We start from the raw sequence: 22970 nt of genomic DNA on the forward strand, positions 1-22970 counted from the left end.
AGGAAGGACTTGACTCCCTCCCAAAAATATGTTCCTTCCGGGCCAGAGGAACAATAACTGAGGTGTGGTAGGGAGGTGCCTCCCTTTAAAGTTTGGAGGAAGAAGGTGTTTCCTAAGGATGAGGGAGGAGTCACTATCTCATAGGTGCTGTCCTGAAAGATGCCTTGGGAAATGCTGGATCTACTATAGTTAGAGTGATTGTAAAGCTCTCCCAGGGGATTACCATGCGGGCACGCTCCCGAGTCCAGCATTTGCATCCACAGATGTAAAGCATGCATTAAAAGGTAAAAACAAACTTTAAAATTTGAACACCAGGCAGATAATAACACAAACCCAGCACTGTAGTGAGGTAACGCAGTACACTTGGCCAATCAGATCGGCCAACATGGACTTTGTTGACAAGAGGAGAGAACATGGCGACTTATCTTTCTGCCGCTGCTCTTTCACTATCCAAAACAAGGATTGTGACCAAACTATTGTTAAAGCTGATCTCCAGGTTTCCTGTCATTTTAAATAGTTTGTTTGGACCAAGCTGGTCCAAACAATCTATTTCCTTCACTATGTGCTCCACTGGCTCCAAGCTCTGTATGAACTGTATGTGGCTTCAGCTACATACAGTACACAGTGTTCAGCTCTGGCTGATTGACAAGAGGCAGGCTGATGTCACAATCGCTGACTCAGTAGGTCAGATGAAGCTTTGTATTAATTCACAGACTACAAAGCTGCCTATAAATGGCTGAGCGCCAGATCGACTCTGCATTGTTTCGGGTGTGGGAAGGGAAGTCTCTCTATATGTGGCTGATAGGGTTGCACCAATACCGTTTCTTTTTACTGCATGTACAGATACTTTCGGTCAAGTACTCCCTGATGCCAAGTACCGATACCTTTGCCGTGCGATTCAAGCCCATACAAAATAAATGGGCTCAAATCACACTGCAAAGAATGGAATGCGATTTTTTTCCAAATCGTATGGTTTCCTGCAATGCGCCTGTGTGGACCCAGGCTAAAGTCACTATGCCTAGCTTCACACAGGTGCAGTGGGGGAACTGCATGTGATTGGAACAGGAATCGCACAGAATTCCTGTTCAAATCACATGCGATTCTTTGCAGTGCAATTTGAGCCTATTCATTTTGTATGGACTCAAATCCCACCACAAAAGGTATCATTTTTAGGTATTGGAGCATTTCACGAGTACTTTCGCAAATGCTTAGTATAGGCACCAATACTGGTATTAGTGAAACCCTAGTATCTGAAACTACAGTTTATACAGCGCTTAGTGCAAAGGGTGCACTTAGTGACAGAAATAGTTTGTTTGGACCAGCTCAGTCCAAACTAATAGGAAACCTGGAGATCAGCTTTAACTGCAGTAGAGTATGGCCAGGTCACCAGCCTGGCTTTGGCTTTCCATATCTCAGGACTGGATAGACATAAGACATACATATACTTTTTAGGTAAAACAATTACCAATTATATATATATATATATATATATATATATATATATATATATATATATATATATATATATATATATATATATATATATATATATATATATACACACACACACACACAGTAATGTTTAGCTGTTCACCTTAAGTTTGGCTTTAAATGATAGTTCTTGTAAGACCAGTGAACCACTGTGCCCGCGCTCCTATTCTCTTCACACCCCCACTATACTGTATGCTATTATTATCTACCTCTACTATGAGATCTCTGAATAATTTATAGAATATGGAAAGAAAGTGGGACTAGTGCATAAACAGCCTTCTTGTTCACTCACACACCCAAATAAAAGATGCAAGTGAATGCCAAGTACTCTGGTGTAAAAGAAGTGAATGCAAGGCAGCCTTGCTGTACTCAAGCAGTGGCCAGCTGCTGTTGTATGCCTGAAGAGAAGGTCAGCGAGCAAGCACACTGACGCACTTCAGGAAGTTATATCTTGCAAACAAACTGTAGACTAACCTGAGCTTTGTTTGTCTAGAAGCTGACTGCACCAAAAAGTGAAAGGGGGTTGGTCTATAAAAGCGATCATATACACATTAGTAGTTGCCATATTTTTTTTAGTATTTTAAAAAAGGGAAACTTGTACATAAGCAGTACTTTAACCCGACAAAGAATTTCCCTTTCCTCAGACAGAGGTATACTCCACCGTTATGCCTAACTGACCAGCTAAAGCTAGAGTGTCCTCCAGAATACTACAAGCAATGTAACTAGTGGGTGCTCTTCCAACAAATGTCCATATAGTGACTTGTGGGCCAACTTTTCACTAACCACCGATTTGTCTTTATCAAATAAGCTTAAGGCAAGACATCTTTTGGAGAACGAGAAAACAATTCCCGTACGAGTCGGTTCACAGTTTAAGTCTGCTTAAATCAAAGACACACTGAAGGTAATCATAACTATATGTAGGTCTTACCAAAGGAGTGTGCATGCTCCATCGTGCATTACGTTTTATGGCACCAACAATAGTGCTGATTTCACCCTGAACGATGTAGATATTTCTGTCCACCATTTTGGAAGCCCTAATTAAACGAAAAAAAACAAACAATTCTGTGAACAAAAATGTGTCATGTCACTAATGAGGCTTTAGCAAAAAAAAAAAAAAAAAAAAAAAAAAAAAAGGACTAGTGTAATCAGCTATGACTGAATATTTACTTCAACACACAACCTATAATATCTATACACACACGATCATTAGAGAACATACAATTTCCTAAATTTCACTGCTTAGTCCTATTTCAAATTATCTAAACAGGAGTAAAATAACAGTTATGTTGAGCATATTTTACAAGATACATACATTTTGAAGCACAGAATAAAAAACCAATGAGATTTGATGCAATACATGAGGACACCTCCACCGTACATACATCTTCCCCTCTCAACATACCTTGTCCAACAGCACAGTCAACACTCTCCGCTTTAGAACTGGCTACTACTAAAAAAAGGTTACAAAACTTCCCTCAGACGCCCACCTAACCAATTGTCCCCTGGATCCTGTTCCCTCAACTACTACGGTCATCCTCCTATTCTATGCTCCCTCACATCTTCAATGTCTTCCTCTCTAGTGTTACCTTCCCCTCCCCTCTAAAACAGATTGTTCCCATACTTAGAAAGCCCTCACTGGACCCCACCAACCTGAAAAACTTAAGACCCATCTTATTGCACCCATTAAATTCTAAACTAGAACGCTTAGTCTACAACCGTCTTATCTTCTACTTCATTAAAAATAACCTTCCTGACCTCTTACAGTCTGGCTTTCGCTCACAGCACGCCACAGAAACTGCTTTATTAAAAAACTCAGTAACGATTTACTAACTGCTAAAACCAATGGCCACTACTCCATACTCCTACTACTTGATACTGTCAACCACTCGCTCCTTTTCAATAAACTCTGTTACCGTGGCCTCCAAGATTCTGCTCTATCCTGGTTCGCCTCCTGCCTATTCGCAGCACTCCATCAGCGTTACCTGCAACTCTGTCTCCTCCTCTCCATTTCCTCTTTCTGTAGGGGGTCCTCCAAGGCTCTGTTCTTGGACCCCTTCTTTCCTCCATCTACACCTCCTCCCTCGATAACTTCCCACATTTTCCACTAGCGCCTGCAAAGCGCCCTGAAACAGCCGCTGCTTTGTCTGCAGTGTGAAAGCACTGGAGCAGTGCCCTAGCAGGACGGTAGAAAAAAGTCCCGCTAGAAGCATCTTTGGAGCATTGAAAGCTGTAGCGCCTGCAAAGCTCCTCAGTGTGAAAGGGGTCTAAAAAGGAGGAGTAGTAAAAGGCAGAAGATTTTTTTTTTTTTTTTTTTTTTTTTTTTATCTTCATGCATATGCATGAAGATAAAAAAAAACATTCCGTATGTAGCAGCTCCTCCAAGTCCCGGTTCACACTAGTGCAATGACAGACATCGCATGTGATTTGCACCACATTGCAAATGTGCAGATCAAATGCGATGTCTGTGCAATGTAGTTTCAGCCATACAAACTGTTTGGGTGTGTGTGTGTGTCAAGAAATATACATATACAGTACATTACAGCAGACGTTGGTGTATGATAAAAGAATATAAAAAAAAAAAAAAAAAAAAAAAAAAAAAAAAAGGGTTTTAAAGACTGCTGCGCAAATATAGTGACATAAAATAATAAAATGGTGATCATTGCAATCTCTAGGGTCTCTGCTAAAAGAAAAACAAAATAATAATAATAAATGATGTTTGGGGGTTCCAAGTCATTTTCTAGAAGAAAAAAAAAAAAAAAAACTACCGATTTTAACATTGTAAGCAACAAATGTCATAAATCGGCTTAGGCATGAAAGGGTAAAAGTGGAAAAGTCATGGCAAAGATTTTTCATCTGTAGCAATCCTTACCCATTATTAAAGCGTTTCAACATTTACTTTACTGCTCTGCAGTGAGTATTAAATTTCTGTCCCCTAAAACAGTTCCTATGGACTGTAGCTGTCATAATTCAGGAAATGGCCCCTTCAAATTCCACCATAGCAGAACTCTGCTTCGGCACATCTCCCAACTCCCATAGAGGCTAGGTTGGCCTCATGGTATAACCCTGTGTGGTGTATAGGAATTCACCTACCATGTGAATATATATTTCATTAACTGCAGTGATCCCCTTGCTTTTAAAATTGAAAGTAATTCAGCACAATCAAGTGATCTTACTTTAGAAAGTTATGAGAGTCACACAAGATTTTTAATTGACTTTATCAGCTGTTTCACTACCAGATTTTTTCTTTACTGTCTTTTCTAATGCCTTCAATTCTGCTTGAAAGATGTGGTCAAAACTATGCAATTTAATGAGTAATGTCTTTCATTGCAGGTAATTGAAGAAAATAACAATTTCCGCTATGTGTGCTTGTCATCAGGGCTAATTAGCCAAAAGGAGCTGAAAGTAGCAAAATAGGTGCTGGGATCTCTCATCATACAACTCATGAGTAGAACTAGGAAACTTCCCAAGTCAAATATACACAATGGAGACACCAGATCAACTGTCAATGTGTCACTCATTGGGAACAAGAAATAAATGTTGCTCATCATTGTGAAAGATTAGCACACGATTTTAGATTTCTTTTAGTGAGGAAAAGCGGTTGATACTCTTAAATGGGGTAGTGGTACACACAAAGAAAATCAGGTAAATATTCGTCTGATTTTCCACATTGTTTCACTGCAAAATCTGAACCAATGAACGAAAATTGCTATTTTTGTGGCTTATTATTAGTTTCTGATCACACGCAGTCTTTTAGATTTTTCTTGTACGAAAACAGTACACGTTAAAATTAAAAATTGTTTGGTCTGTTCCCGTACGAGAAATTAGTTTGTCCCTTCGGAAATGTTCGTACAAAAAGTCGGAACTGGCTGCCGAAAGTTGTGTATATACTACATATACTATACAAAAATCATACAATCATTTTCTTCTGAGAAACTATCGTAAGACTTTTGTAAAGTGTGTACACAGCTATGAAAATATAAGAAAAAAAAATAATTATCGTACGGGAACAGAACGCTAATGTAATAGCCTTTAGTTGTGGGAGATGTAGGTATTGCCAATACATGAACACTTCTATGCACCCCGATCTTCCAAATAGAACCAAATTTACTCCTAGACACTATGCCAAGTGTTGCGCTTAAGGCGTTGTGCATCTGCTTCAGTGTGATTGTTCCTGTTTTTACGTGGGAACTACTAAAATTAAATTTTGGCAGAGAGCATACCGCCACATTTGCAGTATGCAATCATGCAACCCAGATCTGCCATTGGGACAGAATGTCACTCATTTCCATGGCGCTTCTTTCCCACGGATCAAATTCTTAATACTAGATCGAGTACACCCAGGCCTCAGAGGCAGTGACTGGAACAAGACACTGTTGCAGTGGGAGCAACATTGGATCTTTAAACTCAATGCCACCACGTTCCCTGGCCTAAACGAGACAATTTCCTACAAGCCTTTTGAGGCATTCATCTTGGGGGGGGGTTTGGCATAAAATGACTAGTCTAGTCTGTTGTGCAGATAGAGAATTCTGATGAGTTGATGGAGACTTTCTCCCTCCTTTTTTCTTATTTCATTTACTTTTTTCCTCTGGCATGTATGGCTGAGATTCTGGCTGCTTCACTGCAGTCCATGAACATTGGTGCACCAGCCCTTTGTGCGTCAGTGGGCAGGCGACGCAGCACACCGCGCCGCCACGTGATCAGCTGGGACGTCTGCCCGTGATGTTATTCACAGGGATCTCCCGCAATGGCATCATCTGTGCCCGGCACCGTAGTTTACACACCTGTGTTGGTGGCGTGGTGCACCCCCAGCTCGGGGGGGGGGGGGGCGCACAATCGTGCAGTGTCATTCAGGGAATGCAACAAGTGGAGTCTTTTCACCACACCCCTCCTATCATGGTCACTATATAAAAAAAAAAAACCTTCAACAGGGAAATCGCTACACCTACGACATCCAGTAGGTAAGACTCTGCTGACACCTGTTTAAAGAGCACAGTATCTGTTGCAATGTTGGGGCAATTGTCACTGTGCAATACAAATGCTGAGATAATTCTGCCGGTGGAATATAAATGCATACCATTTTTGATTTGTTGTCCTTTTAGGTTTGGCTGCTGGTTGTCTAGCCAGATCCTATTCATTGGGTGTATCTACCTGCAAACATGGAATGTTCTCATTCCATCATCTGCAGCTGAACCCTGTCTCAGCAATAGTGTCCAATGTTAGGTGGTTAGGTCTTTGAAACAACTTTTTGCACTGCAAGATTTAAATCAATAGGTATGTTTACCTGCATATACTTGGACAACTCTTTTGAGTGTCCATTTGTTTTCTATGCATTAGTTCATGTTTTTGCATTATGATTTACTACTCATTTCTTTCGCATATACTCAGATCCGTGTTGGTTTGCCCCTCGAGAGTGCTCCAGCCCCCCTTTCGAGAGGCACATGGTTTACATCCATCTTGCTTTGGCTTTTTGACACTGCTTTGGGGTCGTAGTTTCCTTTTTCTTGCAGAGTCATGATCTCCTTCGTTTGAAACACACAACACATGAGGTCAATATTGATACTTAAATCTACGTTTTGTGCTTTTTCTTTGTAAAGATGATTAGCTTACTAAATATATAATAATATTTTGAATATTGCGTGACATGATATCAATATTGTAGATTGTCTGTATTCATCTGGAAGTCCCTAGCCAATTTTTCCCTGAAGACCCCCCACCTCCCCGACGGTCCATTTGGGCTTCTTCCAGCTGTCTGTCTTGACTAGTTTTCTCATATCATGTGTTTCGGTTTTATCTATTTTTTTGAATCATGCTATTCACTGTTTTTTAATAAATGTTGTATTTTATTTTACATATTTTCTACTTTGAGTGTTAATGGTCCTTTAAAAAGTCACTTTTTGAGGAACCCTGCTTTTTACACAAATCACCCAAAGGGGAAGGTTTTTTTTTTTCCTCAAAAAAAGTGGTGCAAGGGTCATTTCACACGGGGCGGATCAGTGCTGATCCACACCGTGGATATCTGCTTGCTCAGCGGGGATCGCCGGAGCGATCTCAGCTGAGCAGGAAGATGACAGGTCTGTCTCACATTGCGCAGGGACGGACCTGTCACAGCGCTGCTCTCCCCTATGAGAGATCGGGTGATGACGGACACTACGTCCGTCATCACCCAATCCGATGACGGATGGAAAAATAGCATTTTCCTCCGTCACACTTTTTCGGATCGGAGCGGCTCGGATGTCAGCGGACATGTCACAGCCGACTTTCGACGCTCCATAGAGCTCTATAGAGCATTCGTTCAGGTCCGTCTGAAAAACGGACACGTGGACCTGAACAGATCGTCCATGTGACAGGGGCCTTACTCTTTAAACTTCACAGCCATAAACAGCGTTAAAGACCTGACCAAGACAAATCCTCTTTGTTCTGACATTCTTACACATTTTTGTCAACCATCCCAGCAAAATTGGGAGGATATTTTCTTGGGAAGATCGCACTGCTGTACATATGTTGCCTGATTTGGCAACTCGTTCTCTGCCTGGCATGACATTACCATGGTTGTGTTAATCAAATGTAAATTAACTTATCAGCATAGAGAGTTTTCTAGTTTCAAAAGGGTCATTCTGTGGGATAGACTAGTCAATGAGAACCACAAAACCGACCCATTCTTTATACAGAGCATCTTGGAGTAGGGTGTGAACTGGAAAGGTTTTTCACGCAATAATTTTATTAAAGCACAGTACAGAGAAGATGCAACAGGTAAAACAGGAGATGATAAAAAAAAAAAAAAAAAAAAAAAAAAAAATGGGGGACCCAAGGTCCCACACTCAGTGGAATTTGGACATTTTGTCCATCAAGTTTTTCCCCATTTATAAAAGTTGATTGGAGCCCATTTTTAACTGCTGTTAGAGAGGGGGTCAGTTAGTCAAGCTTGTGCTATGGATGGTTTGGTAGCTGTGAGGACATGGGTCATTAGTTTTAATTGGCATTTTAGAAGTCCATCCAGTTTTAAGTTGAGTAGGGCCTCAGCAGGCGCCCAACAGAAGAGCCAACATGTTGTATACACCAATCTATAGTCGCTGTACTACTGGACAGTTCTACCATGTGTGGAGGTATGTCTCCAGATCCGGATACCCTCAGCTTGTGTGTCCCAGGGTGCATCTCACACTTCTAGTCAGTGTCAAATACCACCAAAATAATAGTTTGTAGTTCGATTCCAAGCACATAGCATTATGGGAGCATAACTTGGTGTTATCCAACATCTAGGACCATTGCTCTGGTTCTAGCTGAATGTCAAAATCTAAAAACCATTTGGACACATAATAGAGCCTGGACGTTCCCATCAGAAGTTGATTATGCAGTACCTAGGGCATGTGGGTCATTTTTACATTTACGCTCAAAAAGAGGTGAGGGCTGTCCTGTTGCACAATATATTTTACCTGTTGGTAGCAAAAAGATCTCAAACATAGGGAGGGAGTTGTTGCTTTCAAGAGCTTGGAAGAACTTAACGCCACCTGACCTCAGGAGGGCATGTATGCAAGTGACCATTCACTGTGACCATTACACATCCTATGTAAAAATTAAAAGTCAGGAGCTAAAAAAAAAAAAAAAAAAAAAAAAAAAAAAACACTGTAGCTGCTGACTTTTAATAAACCTGTGTTCAAAGCTGGGTGCCCACTGCACATGCGTGAGTGGCGTTGTTCACGGTGAATGGTCCCACATCCCCAAAAAATGGGGGAGGGGCAAGTGCAAAGGGGAACTTCTGCTTTTGATTGCCTAGGCCAGTGAAGACTAACCTTGGCACCCCAGATGTTTTGGAACTACATTTCCCATAATGCTCAACTACACTGCAAAGTCCATGAGCATCATGGTAAATGGAGCTCCAAAACATCTGGGGTGCCAAGGTTTGCCATCACTGGCCTAGGCAGTTGAAGCGGAAATGGGTACCTGTCAAAAACGGGTACCTGCGCCCCCCATTTCAGATGCCAATTGCCGGGAGGCCGTCCTCCTGTTTACTTCCGCAATTCGCACTCCCACGAGCGTGCATCGGGAAGTTCTGTGCTGGCCGTGTCCCTTGGACACAGCCAGTCACAGATCGCTGTAAACGGCCAATCACAGCAGCCGTTTACAGCGTGATCGGCATGTCCAATGAGAGATGATCTCATATGTAAACATATGACATCATCTGTCATCTCCGGCTCTCCCTCCTCACGCTGTCACTGTGTGAGGAGGGAGAGATGAACGCTGAAGCATGAGTAGAAAAAAAAAAACACTCAATTGTCAGTGCCACATATTAGTGCCATCTGTCATCAGTGCCACCTGTCAGTGTCACGTGTCATTGTCCTGGCACTCCAGGGCCTTCAAAAGTGTAATAGTTAGTCAACAAGTTAGATGTGTCATTTATGCTCCTAGAACACGTGATGGCGCTCCCTGCATGTTGGGCCTCTCTATGTGGCCAGGCTGTGGAAAAGTCCCACACGTGGTATCGTCATACTCAGGAGGAGTAGCAGGGTGTATTTTGGGGTGTCATTTGTGGTATACACATGACATGTGAGAGAAATAACCCATTACAATGAAAATTTTGTGGAAAAAAAAAAAAAAATACAAAAAAAAAAAAAAAAAAAAAAAGTCTTCATTTTGCAAAGAATTGTGGGGGAAAAAAAATGACAAACATCAAAAACCTCACCATGTCTACTTTCCAAAACTGGGTCATTTGGGGAGTATTTGCACTTTACTGGCTTGTTAGGGTCTCAAGAAATGAGACAGAAGCAATGAGATAGACCACCAGTACATCAGGTGTGATACATTTTTATGATTTGCACCACAGCTTGTAGACTCTCTAACTTTCACAGAGACCAAATAATATCCACTAATTTGGGTTATTTTTACTAAAGATATGTAGCAGTATAAATTGTGGGCAAAATTTATAATTTGCTAAATTTTATCACAGAAACAAAAGAAAAATGTGTTTTTTTCAAAAATTTTCAGTCTTTTTTCATTTATAGCGCAAAAAATAAAAAAACCCTGAGTTGATCAAATACCAAAAGGAAGCCCTATGTGTATGAAAAAAAAGAACAAAAAAAAAATTCATTTGGGTACAGTGTTGCATGACTGAGTAATTGTCATTCAAAGTGAGAGCACTGAAAGCTGAAAATTGGTCTGGTCACGAGGGGGGTTTAAGTGCCCAATTGTCAAGTAGTTAAACTCTGAAAGCTTTAAAAAGGGAGCAATGAAAACATGAAAACCTTCAGATTTTTTTTTTTAGAGAAATGTGGTTTTGTAATAATTCATTAGCAGATAAAAACACAGTGAGTGTTTTTATCTGCTAATAATGACTTTATCAAAACAATATTTTCACAAAAAATACACTAAAGTCATTATTAGCAGATAAAAACATGCACTGTGTTTTTATCTGCTAATGAATTACAAAACCACATTTCTCTAAAAATCTGAAGGTTTTCTTTGTTCCCTTACAGCTTTCAGAGTTTGTTAAAGACCCCTCCCCCTCCAAAACAATATATTTTCTGAAAGCATAGGACCAGTAGAATAAAAAGTTGCTACAGATTTTTAAGGCACCACGATATTTGCACAAATGTTTATCAAACAATATAAAAATACACTAAAATCATTAGCAGATACAGCAATTACAAAATTCCTGCTAAATATAAAAGCTTAACCTTTATTGAGTTAACTAATATTTGAAAATTTAAAATTACACCTTTTTGCGAAAAAGCGAAAACTGAACACACACAAAACTATAAATAACCAAAATTTCTCAAAATCTGGAGGTTTTTTATTTTTCTTGCGTTTTTAAAAGACCCCACATTTTCTGAAAGCAAAAAGGACCAGTAGATTAAATGGAAGGTGCTACTGATTTTTAAGGCCCTGCGATATTTGCGCAAATGTTTTATCCATTAATATTTTCACTAAAAATGCACTAAAATCATTATTAGCAGATCGAAAACACAGAAAATTTTACAAAATTCCCGCTAAGCTCCTTTTAAATATAAAAGATAAACCTGTATAGAGTTAACAAATATTTTTTAATTTGAAATTGCACCTTTGAGACATGGTGAAAAAAAAAAAAAAAAAAAAAAAAAAAAAAATCGGACATACGCAAAAAATTCTCAAAAGAAAAATCTGGAGGTTTTCCTTTTTCACTTACAACTTTCAGAGTTTGTAAAATACCCCCCTAAACCATTTCATTTTCTGAAAGCATGTGGCCAATATAAAAAAAAAAAAAAAAAAAAAAAAAATTATATATATATATATATATAATATTTGCGCAAATGTTTATCAAAAGAATATTTTTGCTAAAAATACACTACACTCATTAACAGCAGATTCATACATAGCAAAGGCAGCGCAGAGGACTCTGGTCACTGCAAAGAGCAGCAAGGACTTATGCCCCATACACACCATTCGATTTTCTGAAGATTTTGGTCTTCAGATTTACCAAAACCATATAATAGGAGGTCAAACCTTAAAGTTTCAATTTGTATGCAATCAGGCAGGCCCTTGCACTACATGGTTTTGGTAAATCTGAAGACAAAAATCTGCAGAAAATTTGAATAGTGTGTATGGGGTCTGGCTGAGGTGGAACCATACGTCTTTTGTAATTAGGAGCAGTGGTGGGAAGGTTCATTCCATGCTCAAAAGCAGGAACAGAACACGTATTGTACACAACACTTAGAGCCATGCAGCACTGATTTTATCAGTATTTGAAAACAAGGTAAGAAAAGAAAAATTGGTTGGTAAAATGGTTAAACTTTTCCCAGTAGAGAAAAATCATCCATCTTCCTAGGACACTAGCAAGGAAAAAAAAAATAAAAAAATAAAAGAAAAATTATATGCTGGGAGTCAGAACTTATATCTGGCTGGTTACTGTTTTTTTGTTTGCCAGTGCTTCCTGTAAGCGTCAGTATAATTATATATACACACAGTAAATGAATTGCTGTTGACATGCTCTATACAACACTAATAAAAGTGGAAGTTCACCCCAAAATCTCTCTACAGATCATCAACAATCTAAAACTAACCTATCTCATATATATACACACACACACACACACACACACACACACACACACACACACACACACTCACACACTTCTAAAGCCACTCTGGTCCAGTCTCCAGGGGTGGAAGCTCTGCAAAAGAGAAATGATGGCTCCCATAGAGTTACTATGGGGGTTTTGTTGTCGGCTGTCTCTCCTGCACACACCTACACAGCAAAGCCACCGCTGACAGCTCAGTGTGGGGCCAGAGTTGTTTCAGAAAAGGTATGTATAGCCATGTCTTCTTTACAGAGCTAGATAGGTTAGTCTAAAGGCCCGTACACACGGTCGGACTTTTTGACAACAAACATGCAAATTAGCTGTTTTGGAGCAACATCCGACCGTGTGTACGCTCCATCGGACAAACTTTTTCTGTTTTCATCGGACTTTGTTGGCTGTGCGAAGGGACAAACTTTTTGACAACATAAGTCCGATGGAGCAAAGTCCGATCGTGTGTACGCAAAAGCATCGGACTTTTGTACAAGGTACAAACACGCATGCTCAGAACCAATGCAAAAGATCAGACAACAATACAGAAGTTGACCAAAGGTGGCGCTGGAGTCATTGAACGTCCTCTTCTGAAGTGTCATCAGTACGTTGAAACGTCACTACGTTCGTGTTTGTTGCCTAAAAAGTCCTGCCGTGTGCATGCAATACAAACTTGTGGACTAAGCCCTTTGTACAAAAGTCCACAGGAAAGTTTGTACAAAGTCCGATCGTGTGTATGAGGCTTTAGATTGTGGATGCCTGTAGATTTTGAGATTTTAGTATTAGGGTGAACTTCTACATTAAATGTAAAGTGTGTTAGTGGGGTGGAGGTGCCAGCCTCCCTCTTCTCCCTTAAATCCCTGGCTGAACTTTGGATTGTATTAATATGAGGCAGGCTGGCAGTAGAAGGGAGGCTTACTAGGATTCAATCATGCCAGATGCCATTTCAGTAATTCCGATTCCCTCCTAATGCTGTGCTGGTCTGGGTGTGGTGGCACTGGAGAGTTCGTTTTGAGTGATGTTGGCCAAGGCAAGCCATAGATTATGTAATTTTCTTTCCTGCAAACATGGGCTGCAGGTAAGAAAATTGCTAATTTCTCCATCAACACTGCCCACAGTCAACTGCCCAATTCTCCCATCAACACTGCTGAGCCATGTTTCGACCACCCCCTCAAAAACTCACCCTTATTCTGCAAAGGCAGCAGATAGGGAAGAACATATGCCACAGCGGAGTGATAATTAATGTATCACAGTATCTCATGCACGAACGTACAGTTACATCAATTCGCCCAGCCGGGCTGCCGCCCTGCCATAGCACATGTGCGCTGGGCAGTCCACAAGTGGTTAAAGTACCATTCACCTCCAGTTTGTAAATGTTGAGCATAGATCCCAATAGGAGTGCTCAAAGCCACTTTAACCACTTAAGGACCGCCGTACTGCCATTGTATGTCATCACAATGGCACAGGCAGGCACAAGCACGTACATGTACGTGCCTGCCTTCCAGCGGGTGGGGGGTCCGATCGGACCCCCTCCCGCTGGATACGGCGGTCCGGTTCGCTCCAGGAGCGATCCGTGATGAGGTGATCGCTCCTGGCCAATGAGAAGCTTCCTCCCACTGTGTATTGTTTACACAGGAAGGAGGAAGTGATGTCACTCTCCTCGGGGCGGTCTTTTTGACCGGACTACGAGGAGAAGACTAAAAGTAAGTGTGCACCAACACTACACTGACATGTAGGTACACACAGGCACACAAACCCCCCCCCGATCCCCCCCCAGTCACAGTGTCACTGATTGCATTGATCATTTCTTTACTGATCACTGAATTCAGTGTCAGTTGTAACAGTTAAAACTGTCAGGGCAGTTAGTGTTAGGGGGCTATCCTGGACCTATCACCCCCCAATAAAGATTTAACCCCCTGATTGCCCCTAGTTAACCCTTTCACCCCCTTTTGCCAGTGTCACTAAGCGATCGTTTTTCTGATCGCTGCATTAGTGTCACTAGTGCCGCTAGGTAGCTAGTTATTTTTTTAGGTTCACCGCCAGGTTTTTATAGCGCTAGGTACCCCGATATACTACCCAATAATGGTTTTAACCCCCTGATTGCCCCTAGTTAACCCTTTCACCCCCTTTTGCCAGTGTCACTAAGCGTTCGCTTTTCTGATCGCTGCATTAGTGTCACTAGTGCCGCTAGGTAGCTAGTTATTTTTTTAGGTTCACCGCCAGGTTTTTATAGCGTTAGGTACCCCCATATACTACCCAATAATGGTTTTAACCCCCTGATTCCCTCTAGTTAACCCTTTCACCAGCGATCACAGTATAAGTGTCACTGGTGACGCTGGTTAGCCAGTTCGTTATTTAGGTTCCCCGTCAGGTTTTTATATAGCGCCAGGGACCCCCATATACTACCTAATAAAAATTTGAACCCCCTGATTGCCCCTAGTTAACCCTTTCACCACTGATCACCGTATAAGTGTTACGGGTGACTCTGGTTAGTTAGTTTGCTTTTTATAGCATCAGGGCACCCACCATTTATTACCCAATAAAGGTTTAACCCCCGATCACCCGGCGGGTGATATCAATTAGGTTTTAGGGTCAGGGTCTGCGTCGCCCCAGGCAGCGCTAGGTTAGTGCCAGTACCGCTAACACCCACACGCAAAGCATAAACCTCCCGTAGTGGTATAGAATCAGAACAGATCAATATCTGATCAGATCTATACTAGCATCCCCAGCAGTTCAGGGTTCCAAAAAAAACGCATTGTTAGCGGGATCAGCCCAGATACCTGCTAGCACCTGCGTTTTGCCCCTCTCCCCAGCCCACCCAAGTGCAGTATCGATCGATCACTGTCACTTACAAAACACTAAACACATAACTGCAGCGATCGCAGAGTCAGGCCTGATCCCTGCCATCGCTAACAGTTTTTTTGGTAGCATTTTATATTTAAATCCGGAAGGCAGTGCTTGGTTTTCGGGGTCCCGTACGTGGCTAGGCTCCCAAAAAGTCCCCCACATGTGGTATCCCCGTACTCGGGAGAAGCAGCAGAATTTATTTTGGGGTGTAATTTGACTTATGCCCATAGCATGTGTGAGCAATATATCATTTAGTGACAACTTTGTGCAAAAAAAAAAAGTTTGTAATATTCCCACAACTTGTGGCAAAATATAAAATATTCCATGGACTCAACATGCCTCTCAGTAAATAGCTTGGGGTGTCTACTTTCCAAAATGGGGTAATTTTGGGGGGTTTTGTGCTATTTTGGCATTTTATGGGCTTCGAAACTGTGATAGGTAGTGAGGAGTGAAATCAAAAATTTGCACCCTTAGAAATCCTGAAGGTGGTGATTGGTTTTCGGGGTGCCGTGCGCGACTAGACTCCCAAAAAGTCCCACACATGTGGTATCCCCATACTCGGGAGAAGTAGCGGAATATATTTTGGGGTGCAATTCCACATATAACCATGGCATGTGTGAGCAATATATCATTTAGTGACAACTTTTTGTAAAAAAAAAAAATTTTTGTCATTATTCAATCCCTTAGGACAAAAAAAAAAAAAAAAAAAAAAAAATATTCAATGGGCTCAACATACCCATCAGCAATTTCCTTGGGGTGTCTACTTTCCAAAATGGGGTCATTTGGGGGGGGGGGGGGTTGTACTGCCCTGCCATTTTAGCACCTCAAGAAATGAGATAGGCAGTCATAAATTAAAAGCTGTGTAAATTCCAGAAAATGTACTCTAGTTTGTAGACGCTATAACTTTTGCGCAAACCAAAAAAAATACGCTTATTGACATTTTTTCTACTAAAGACATGTGGCTGAATAAATTTTGCCCTAAATGTATGACTAAAATTTAGTTTATTCGATTTTTCTTATAACAAAAAGAAGAAAATATCTTTTTTTTTCAACATTTTCGCTCTTTTTCCATTTATATCGCAAAAAAAAAAAAAAAAAAAAAAAAAACATCGCTGAGGCAATCAAATACCATCAAAAGAAAGCTCTATTTGTGGGAAGAAAAGGACGCAAATTTCGTTTGGGTGCAATATTGCATGACCGCGCAATTACCAGTTAAAGCAGCGCAGTGCGAAATTGGAAAAAGACCTCTGGTCCTTAAGGCGTTTATTGGTCTGGGGCTGTAGTGGTTAAGCAAGCTGCTAGCTTGTGAAAGCTTGCTGTTCACACTGCTCCTATACAAGCTGAAGTCCGTGTGAAACAGTACTAACTGCTTTTGCTTAACCACTTGACCTCCGGAAGGTTTACCCCCTTCCTAACCAGGCAATTTTTTGCGATACATCAATGCGTTGCTTTAACTGACAATTGCGCAGTCATGGGTCACTATACCCAAATAAGAGTAATGTCATTTTTATCCTACAAATAGTGCTTTCTATTGGTTGTATTTGATCACCTCTGAGGATTTTTTTATTTTTTTTGCACTAAAAAACGACAAGTTTGAAAACAAAATAAAAAAAACTATAATATTTATTTTTTACTGTCTGCTCTAAAACACATCCAAGAAATTCGATTTTTCGCTTCTATTCTACTACTTATTTTTGGTAAAAAAAAAAAATCCCAATAAGACTATATAGATTAGTTTGCGCAAAAGGGTCTACAAACTATGGGAATTTAAATAATAATAAATTTATATATATATATATATATATATATATATATATATATATATATATATATATATATATATATATATATTTATTTTTTTTTTTTTTTTTTTTACTAGTAATGGCAGCGATCAGCGACTTATAGCGGGACTGCTATATTGGGGGGGGGGGGGGGGGAGGAAAATCAGTGACACTAATACAGTGATCGATGCATCGTTTTACCACTGTCACTGTACTAATGCCACTGGCAGGGAAGGGCTGATCAAAAGGTTAAATGTGTTCCTAGGGAGTGCTTACTAACTGAGGGAAGTGCTTTCACTATTGGAAGACATGGAATGGCGTTTCTGCTTCACAGAAACACAGGATCCATGTCTTCTGTACTCTCAGAATGACAGTCTGCTTTGTTTACATACCCACGCCCAAAACCCGTAAATGCAGAATTACATATATATATATATATATATATATATATATATATATATATATATATATATATATATATATATATATATATATATATATATATATATATATATATATATATACACGTGAAGCAGCACAGAGCGGCGGTACTGTAGCAATAAATCTGTTATGCAGCGGTCATGAACCTGTTAAGCTCAGAAATTATCTTTCTTACCATTTTTACAAGGATAAAAGTTCTGTCATGTGACCATGCATCGCTTCTTCCTGACAGTGGGCGGCAGGGTTACAGGATTTCTGTGTAGACGCAGGGTGTCTGTATATTCCATAGTCTGTTCAGCCTGAAGCAAGATGTAGCTGCACTTGAGCAGGGGGCATATTCCAAGAGGCAGGCTGTGGTGACTGAACAAACTACCAAATACAGGTATGCTGCGCGTCTGAAAAAAGTGTCCTGTACCTCTGAACGGCCAGCAAAAGGATGAAAACTGACCACACTAACAGATCAGATTATGTGCCATGTGTGGTCAGTTAAAAACAAGGAAAAAAGGCGACTGGTAGGATCAACCAGGTACTTCAGATGAAAATAATAGAGACTAGGATTTAAAAAATACACATATGTGAACAAACACATAGAAACAAATCCAGGGTGACACACACTTGAAGGCCCCAACATTGAAATGTGGGCAGAAATGCACATTTCTGTCCATGGTTCTGGAAATACACTTTCCACGCTGCATATTTTGTTACCCACATTTGGGGGTGCCATTTAATGTAACAGTCTAAAATAGTACTTGAGCTTCTTCTTTGGTTTCTCTTGCACAACAGGCAGCCCATTCAACTCAATGGGCTGTCGTGCTAAAAAGGTGCAACGTGTTGCGTCCCTCAGGTATGAATGCAGCCTTAGTTTTATTTTAGGTACATAGAGTAAAAGTTCCTCTCAGACCCCTTTCACACCACACCGCCCATAGCGTGGGCAGTAAAACGCCGCTATTTTTAGCCGCGTTTTACCGCCGGATTTACGGCGCATTTCGGATGCTAGCGGGGCACTTTTACCCCCGCTAGCGGCTGAGAAAGGGTTAAAACCACCGCAATAGCGGCGTTTTGGCGGCGGTATTACAGCGCTGCCCCATTGATTTCAATGGGGAGCAGCGGTAAACACCGCTCCAAAGAAGCTGCTGGCAGGACTTTTCCCTGACGTCCTGCCAGTGCACCGCTGTAGTGTGAAATCCCTCGGGCTTTCACACTACAAACAATGGTGCAGCTTTTTTAGGGCGGATTGCAGGCGCTATTTCTAACGCTATAGCGCCTGCAAAACGCCCTGGTGTGAAAGGGGTCTAAAGTTAAAAACTCTTTCTTACCTTAATGCAGAGATCCCCAACCCCCTAGGCCCCAAACCGCTACCAGTTCATTGCCCGTTGATGACCGGGCCGCAGAGCAAGAGGTGAGCGCTGACTGTGGTCTGAACAGGGCTGTCAACGCTCGACTACTGCTGTTCAGCCATGCCTGGGTCTCCTCTGCTGGCTCTGACCGCCCTGCTGACAATGTCATCCTATCAGCAGGGCAGGAGGAACAGGAGATCTGCATAGAGAGTGGGAGTCTTTCATATTAACAAGCAGGTAATCACCCACTTGTTAATGATAAGCTGGGCCACTCCCACCCTCCATCCAGATCTGCAGCTCCTCCTGTCCCCTGCCCTGCTAATAGGATGACATCATTGGTGGGGAGAGAGAAAGGAGACACAGGCTTAATCCTGCCTCTGCCCTGCCAAAGGTAGGAATGTGAAGGGAAGGCAGAGCATGAAAGGGGCACTGTGATTAGAGACAAGAGTATGGAGGAGAGGCCAGGCTGCAAGGGGCATTGTGATATAAAGGGAACTGCACTGTAATCATTACAGTGCCTCTTTATATCAGAGCGTTAGCCCCCTTCCCAACACACACACCCCCCCCTTACCCCGCAAAGGGCGCTGTGATGCAAAAGGGCGCTGTGGACACACTGCAACGGTTTTAAAGGGGAAACAGATATAAAGGGGGGACTGTGCTGTAAAGGGGGGTTGGGGACGAACTCTGCCCTCAAAAAATTGGCTGCCACAAAACCAGTCCCTGGTGTAAACAAAGGTTGGGGACTTCTGCTTAATGCATTTTCTGCATGAAGGAAAAAAAAAAAAAAAAAAAGTTTTACCACTTATTATGCCCCCCCCCCCCCCTCCCAAAAAACACTTACCTTACTCCTGGATGGATCCAGCGCTGTCCCCAGCCACAGCTCTCTGCCTTCATTCACAGGATACAGAGGAGGTGGCAGCAGCCACTGGCACCTATCACTGTCAAAGCCTGGGGAGGAGGAGCCGAGCCACACTGTGTGCGTCAATAGACACACACAGCCCAGCTCAGGAGCTAGCCCACTGGTGTGCCTCCATAGGAAGTTGCTCACCAAGAAGAGGCGGTTAAGAGCCAATCTGTGCCTTACCACTGCACACAGTGGATAACTATAACACATTGTTAGTTTAATAAAAAAGAAAACACACACACACGCCTTTACAATAACTTTCCCATGTTAAAGCGTACATGAGATGTTCTAGACTGGATTTCCCTATACCAGGAGCCCTCACTAAGGCCTGCACCGACTGGACCAATCCCATTCAATTCAGGGATACACCTCCTAACCTTGCACAGGGGCTGTCCGTTGATTTCGATATAGCTGGCATCTACATGTTACCATAGAGAAGACCCTGTGTACCTCCACTGAACAGAACCGTCTCCTAGCATAGAGAAGACCCTGTGTACCTCCACTGAACAGAGCTGCCTCCCCCCATACCTGAGCGCTGTATAAATCAGAGCCAAGCTCCTGTTCTCTATTACCTGTCAGTTGGACTGACCCTCAATCCAAGATGGCGGCCTAGGCAGCGGCGGTGACGTTGGCTTTACATTCAGCTCCTTCAGCAGGAGCACAGGAAGACGTCGGCACGGAGTCCCCGAATTACTAACTGCCCTTCGCCTGCCGGTCACATAGAAATCAATCAATGCTGACCAGAGGCGCCACTACCTCACCACAGGCCCCAGCTGCAAGCCGGCTGGAGTCTTCCCTGTAAACTTCACTGACGTGGTAACGCAACCTACCACGACACCTGGAAACCACAGCCCTACACCAATCACAGGCGGCTCACGACTAACAAGCAGGCATCTTATCCAATAAAACAGAGGAAACCAATGGGAGGCGGGACCAATAGACACAGCGGTTTCGCTGTATTTGGAAGGGCGGGTGTAGCAGTCGTGTGGGCGGGGTTATTTTAGCAGAGAGCCAACCAGGCTTTAGAGATGGGTGATTGGCAGAGCAGGGAGTTCGCAATGTCAGAGGTTATAGCGGGTGTGACGTAGACGGTACAGTGCAGCCTGGTAGCTGGAGGTTTGGTTGAGCAGCTGGAAGAGATGTCTAGATGGGAGATGGTAGTGTAGTAATGACATGGCCAGCCCCGGGTATAGAAACACCCATATATGATATATATATATATATATATATATATATATATATATATATATATATATATATGTGTATATATTACACACATTGTATGCAGAAGATTTTTATCCTTGGCCTTGGATGCGTTTTGTAAAATATCAGTGGATCACATTCCAGTTTTCCCAGGTGTATGTTACAGTTGTCAGGAGAATGTTTGCATTGTATATGTTTTCTGTGTTACCTTACATCAACCACTTCAGTACCAGGCACTTTCACCCCCTTCCCGCCCAGGCCAATTTTCAGCACTGTCAAACTTTGAATAACAACTGCGCAGTTATGCAAAAGTGTACCCAACCAAAATTGTTATCATTTTTTTTAAGGCAGAGCTTTCTTTTGGTGGCATTTAATCACCACTCAGTTTTTTATTTTTTGCTAAACAAAGAAAAAAGACCGGAAGTTTTGAAAAAAAAAAAAAAGATTTTCTTCGTTTTCTGTTATAAAAGTTTGTAAATAAGTAAATTTTCTCCTTCACTGATGAGGCTGCATTGATAGGTGGCACTGACAGACACTAATAGGTGGCACTGATGGGCACTGGTTTACAGCAGCACTGATTGACACTAGTTGGCAGTACTGTTGGGGCTGCACTAATAATCAGGACACTGATGTTCAGTGCCTGATTATAAGTGTAGATGTCCCCTTTATGGATTTGCCAGCTATCAGCTCTCCTATCCTCACACGCTGTCAGCATGAGGAGAGGAATGCCCATAACCGGCAAATCCTGTTTACACCGTGATTGGACACAGCTGATCACATGGTAAAGAGCTGCTGCGATTGGCTCTTTACCACAATCTGTGATCAGCTGTGTCCCAAGGACACAGCGATCTCAGATGCCTGTGGATGTGCGTGCACTGCAGGGGGCGTGCGAGAAGCGCCATCAAGGGAGGATGTCATATGATGGCAATGTGCAACGGTGCTGTAGCTGTCATTCAGCTATAGTGCAGTCGTGAAGAGGTTAAAGTAGAACTAGAGGTATAACTTTTTTTTTGGATACATTAAGGGAGGGTTATAATCCACCTGTCAGGTTGTTGTTGTTTTTTGTTTTTTTCCCCATCTGTGTCCAATAGAGAAGATTTCCCTTCACTTCCATAGCCAAAACAGGAAGTGAGAGAAAATCCCTCCAAAATGAGGGACTCCTGAAGTGTCCCCAGAACTAGTGTCCCCATTGGAAGATTTGGATTTCTCCTCTAATACTGTTCTGATGCCAACTCAGATTTTGGGACTTTCTTATACATTCAATGATAACGGTAAACAGGACAAATAGGGAGGGAGAATCTGCCTAACGGGGGGCACAGAGACAGCAATAAAATCTGATAGGGGTTCTAATCACTCTCCACTCTATCCAAAAATGTAAAAAAAAAACAAAAAACGTTTGACTTTAGTTAAACATTAAAGTAAAACTGACGGGCGACGGCAGAACTGATTTCCTAATGCCAACATGGCAGCATACATATCGCTGCCCACAGGACCTGTTACAATCTATAAATGTAAGTAAAGAGAGATCCACTCCATTCTCCAACTCCTGCACTGGTATCAAATATTTAAAAAAATGTTAAATATAATTTATCCTAATCAAACCACAAATGACTAAAGTGCTCAAATACCCAACATTATATAGGGTTACTGTAAAAAAAAATAATCCACAGTAAACAACTCCAACAGTGTAAGAAAAAATACTTTCTGTAAACCACATACAGTATAAAGCACACTATAGCATAATGTACCATTAATATTACAAGTGCATTAGTTCCTCCTGTAGAAAAAGTGCATAGTGCATAAACATATATAGTGCATAAATATAAACAGTCCCTTCAGTGCTTGCGACTTTCTTGATAGTGCTTCTATCTCAACCCAAAGTGCTTAATACAAACACAGACCGAGTGCTTCTACCACCACCGAATAGAAT

General features: G+C 41.7%; 1 protein-coding gene across 12 annotated transcripts in view; it reads right to left on the bottom strand.

The window, feature by feature from the left end:
* Positions 1-20675, bottom strand: part of GBF1 (golgi brefeldin A resistant guanine nucleotide exchange factor 1) — a 323893-nt gene extending 303218 nt beyond the window's left edge. For 7 of the 12 annotated variants that reach the window (XM_077454497.1, XM_077454498.1, XM_077454492.1 and 4 more), the window contains exons 1-2: positions 20410-20674; positions 2420-2525 (exon numbers count right to left, since the gene is read on the bottom strand). In XM_077454497.1, coding sequence (XP_077310623.1) covers positions 2420-2515 — 96 coding nt within the window. In that variant the 5' untranslated portion in view covers positions 2516-2525; positions 20410-20674. Of the gene's footprint in view, positions 1-2419; positions 2526-20409 lie in introns of all 12 variants that reach the window. The other 5 variants (XM_077454491.1, XM_077454487.1, XM_077454489.1 and 2 more) reach the window with 1 other exon arrangement.
* Between the last annotated feature and the right edge of the window lie 2295 nt (positions 20676-22970).

This window comes from Lithobates pipiens, unplaced genomic scaffold (genome assembly GCF_037356315.1).
Source record: "Lithobates pipiens isolate NorthernLeopardFrog02 unplaced genomic scaffold, aLitPip1_a1.2 Scaffold_25, whole genome shotgun sequence".
NCBI lineage: Eukaryota > Metazoa > Chordata > Amphibia > Anura > Ranidae > Lithobates > Lithobates pipiens.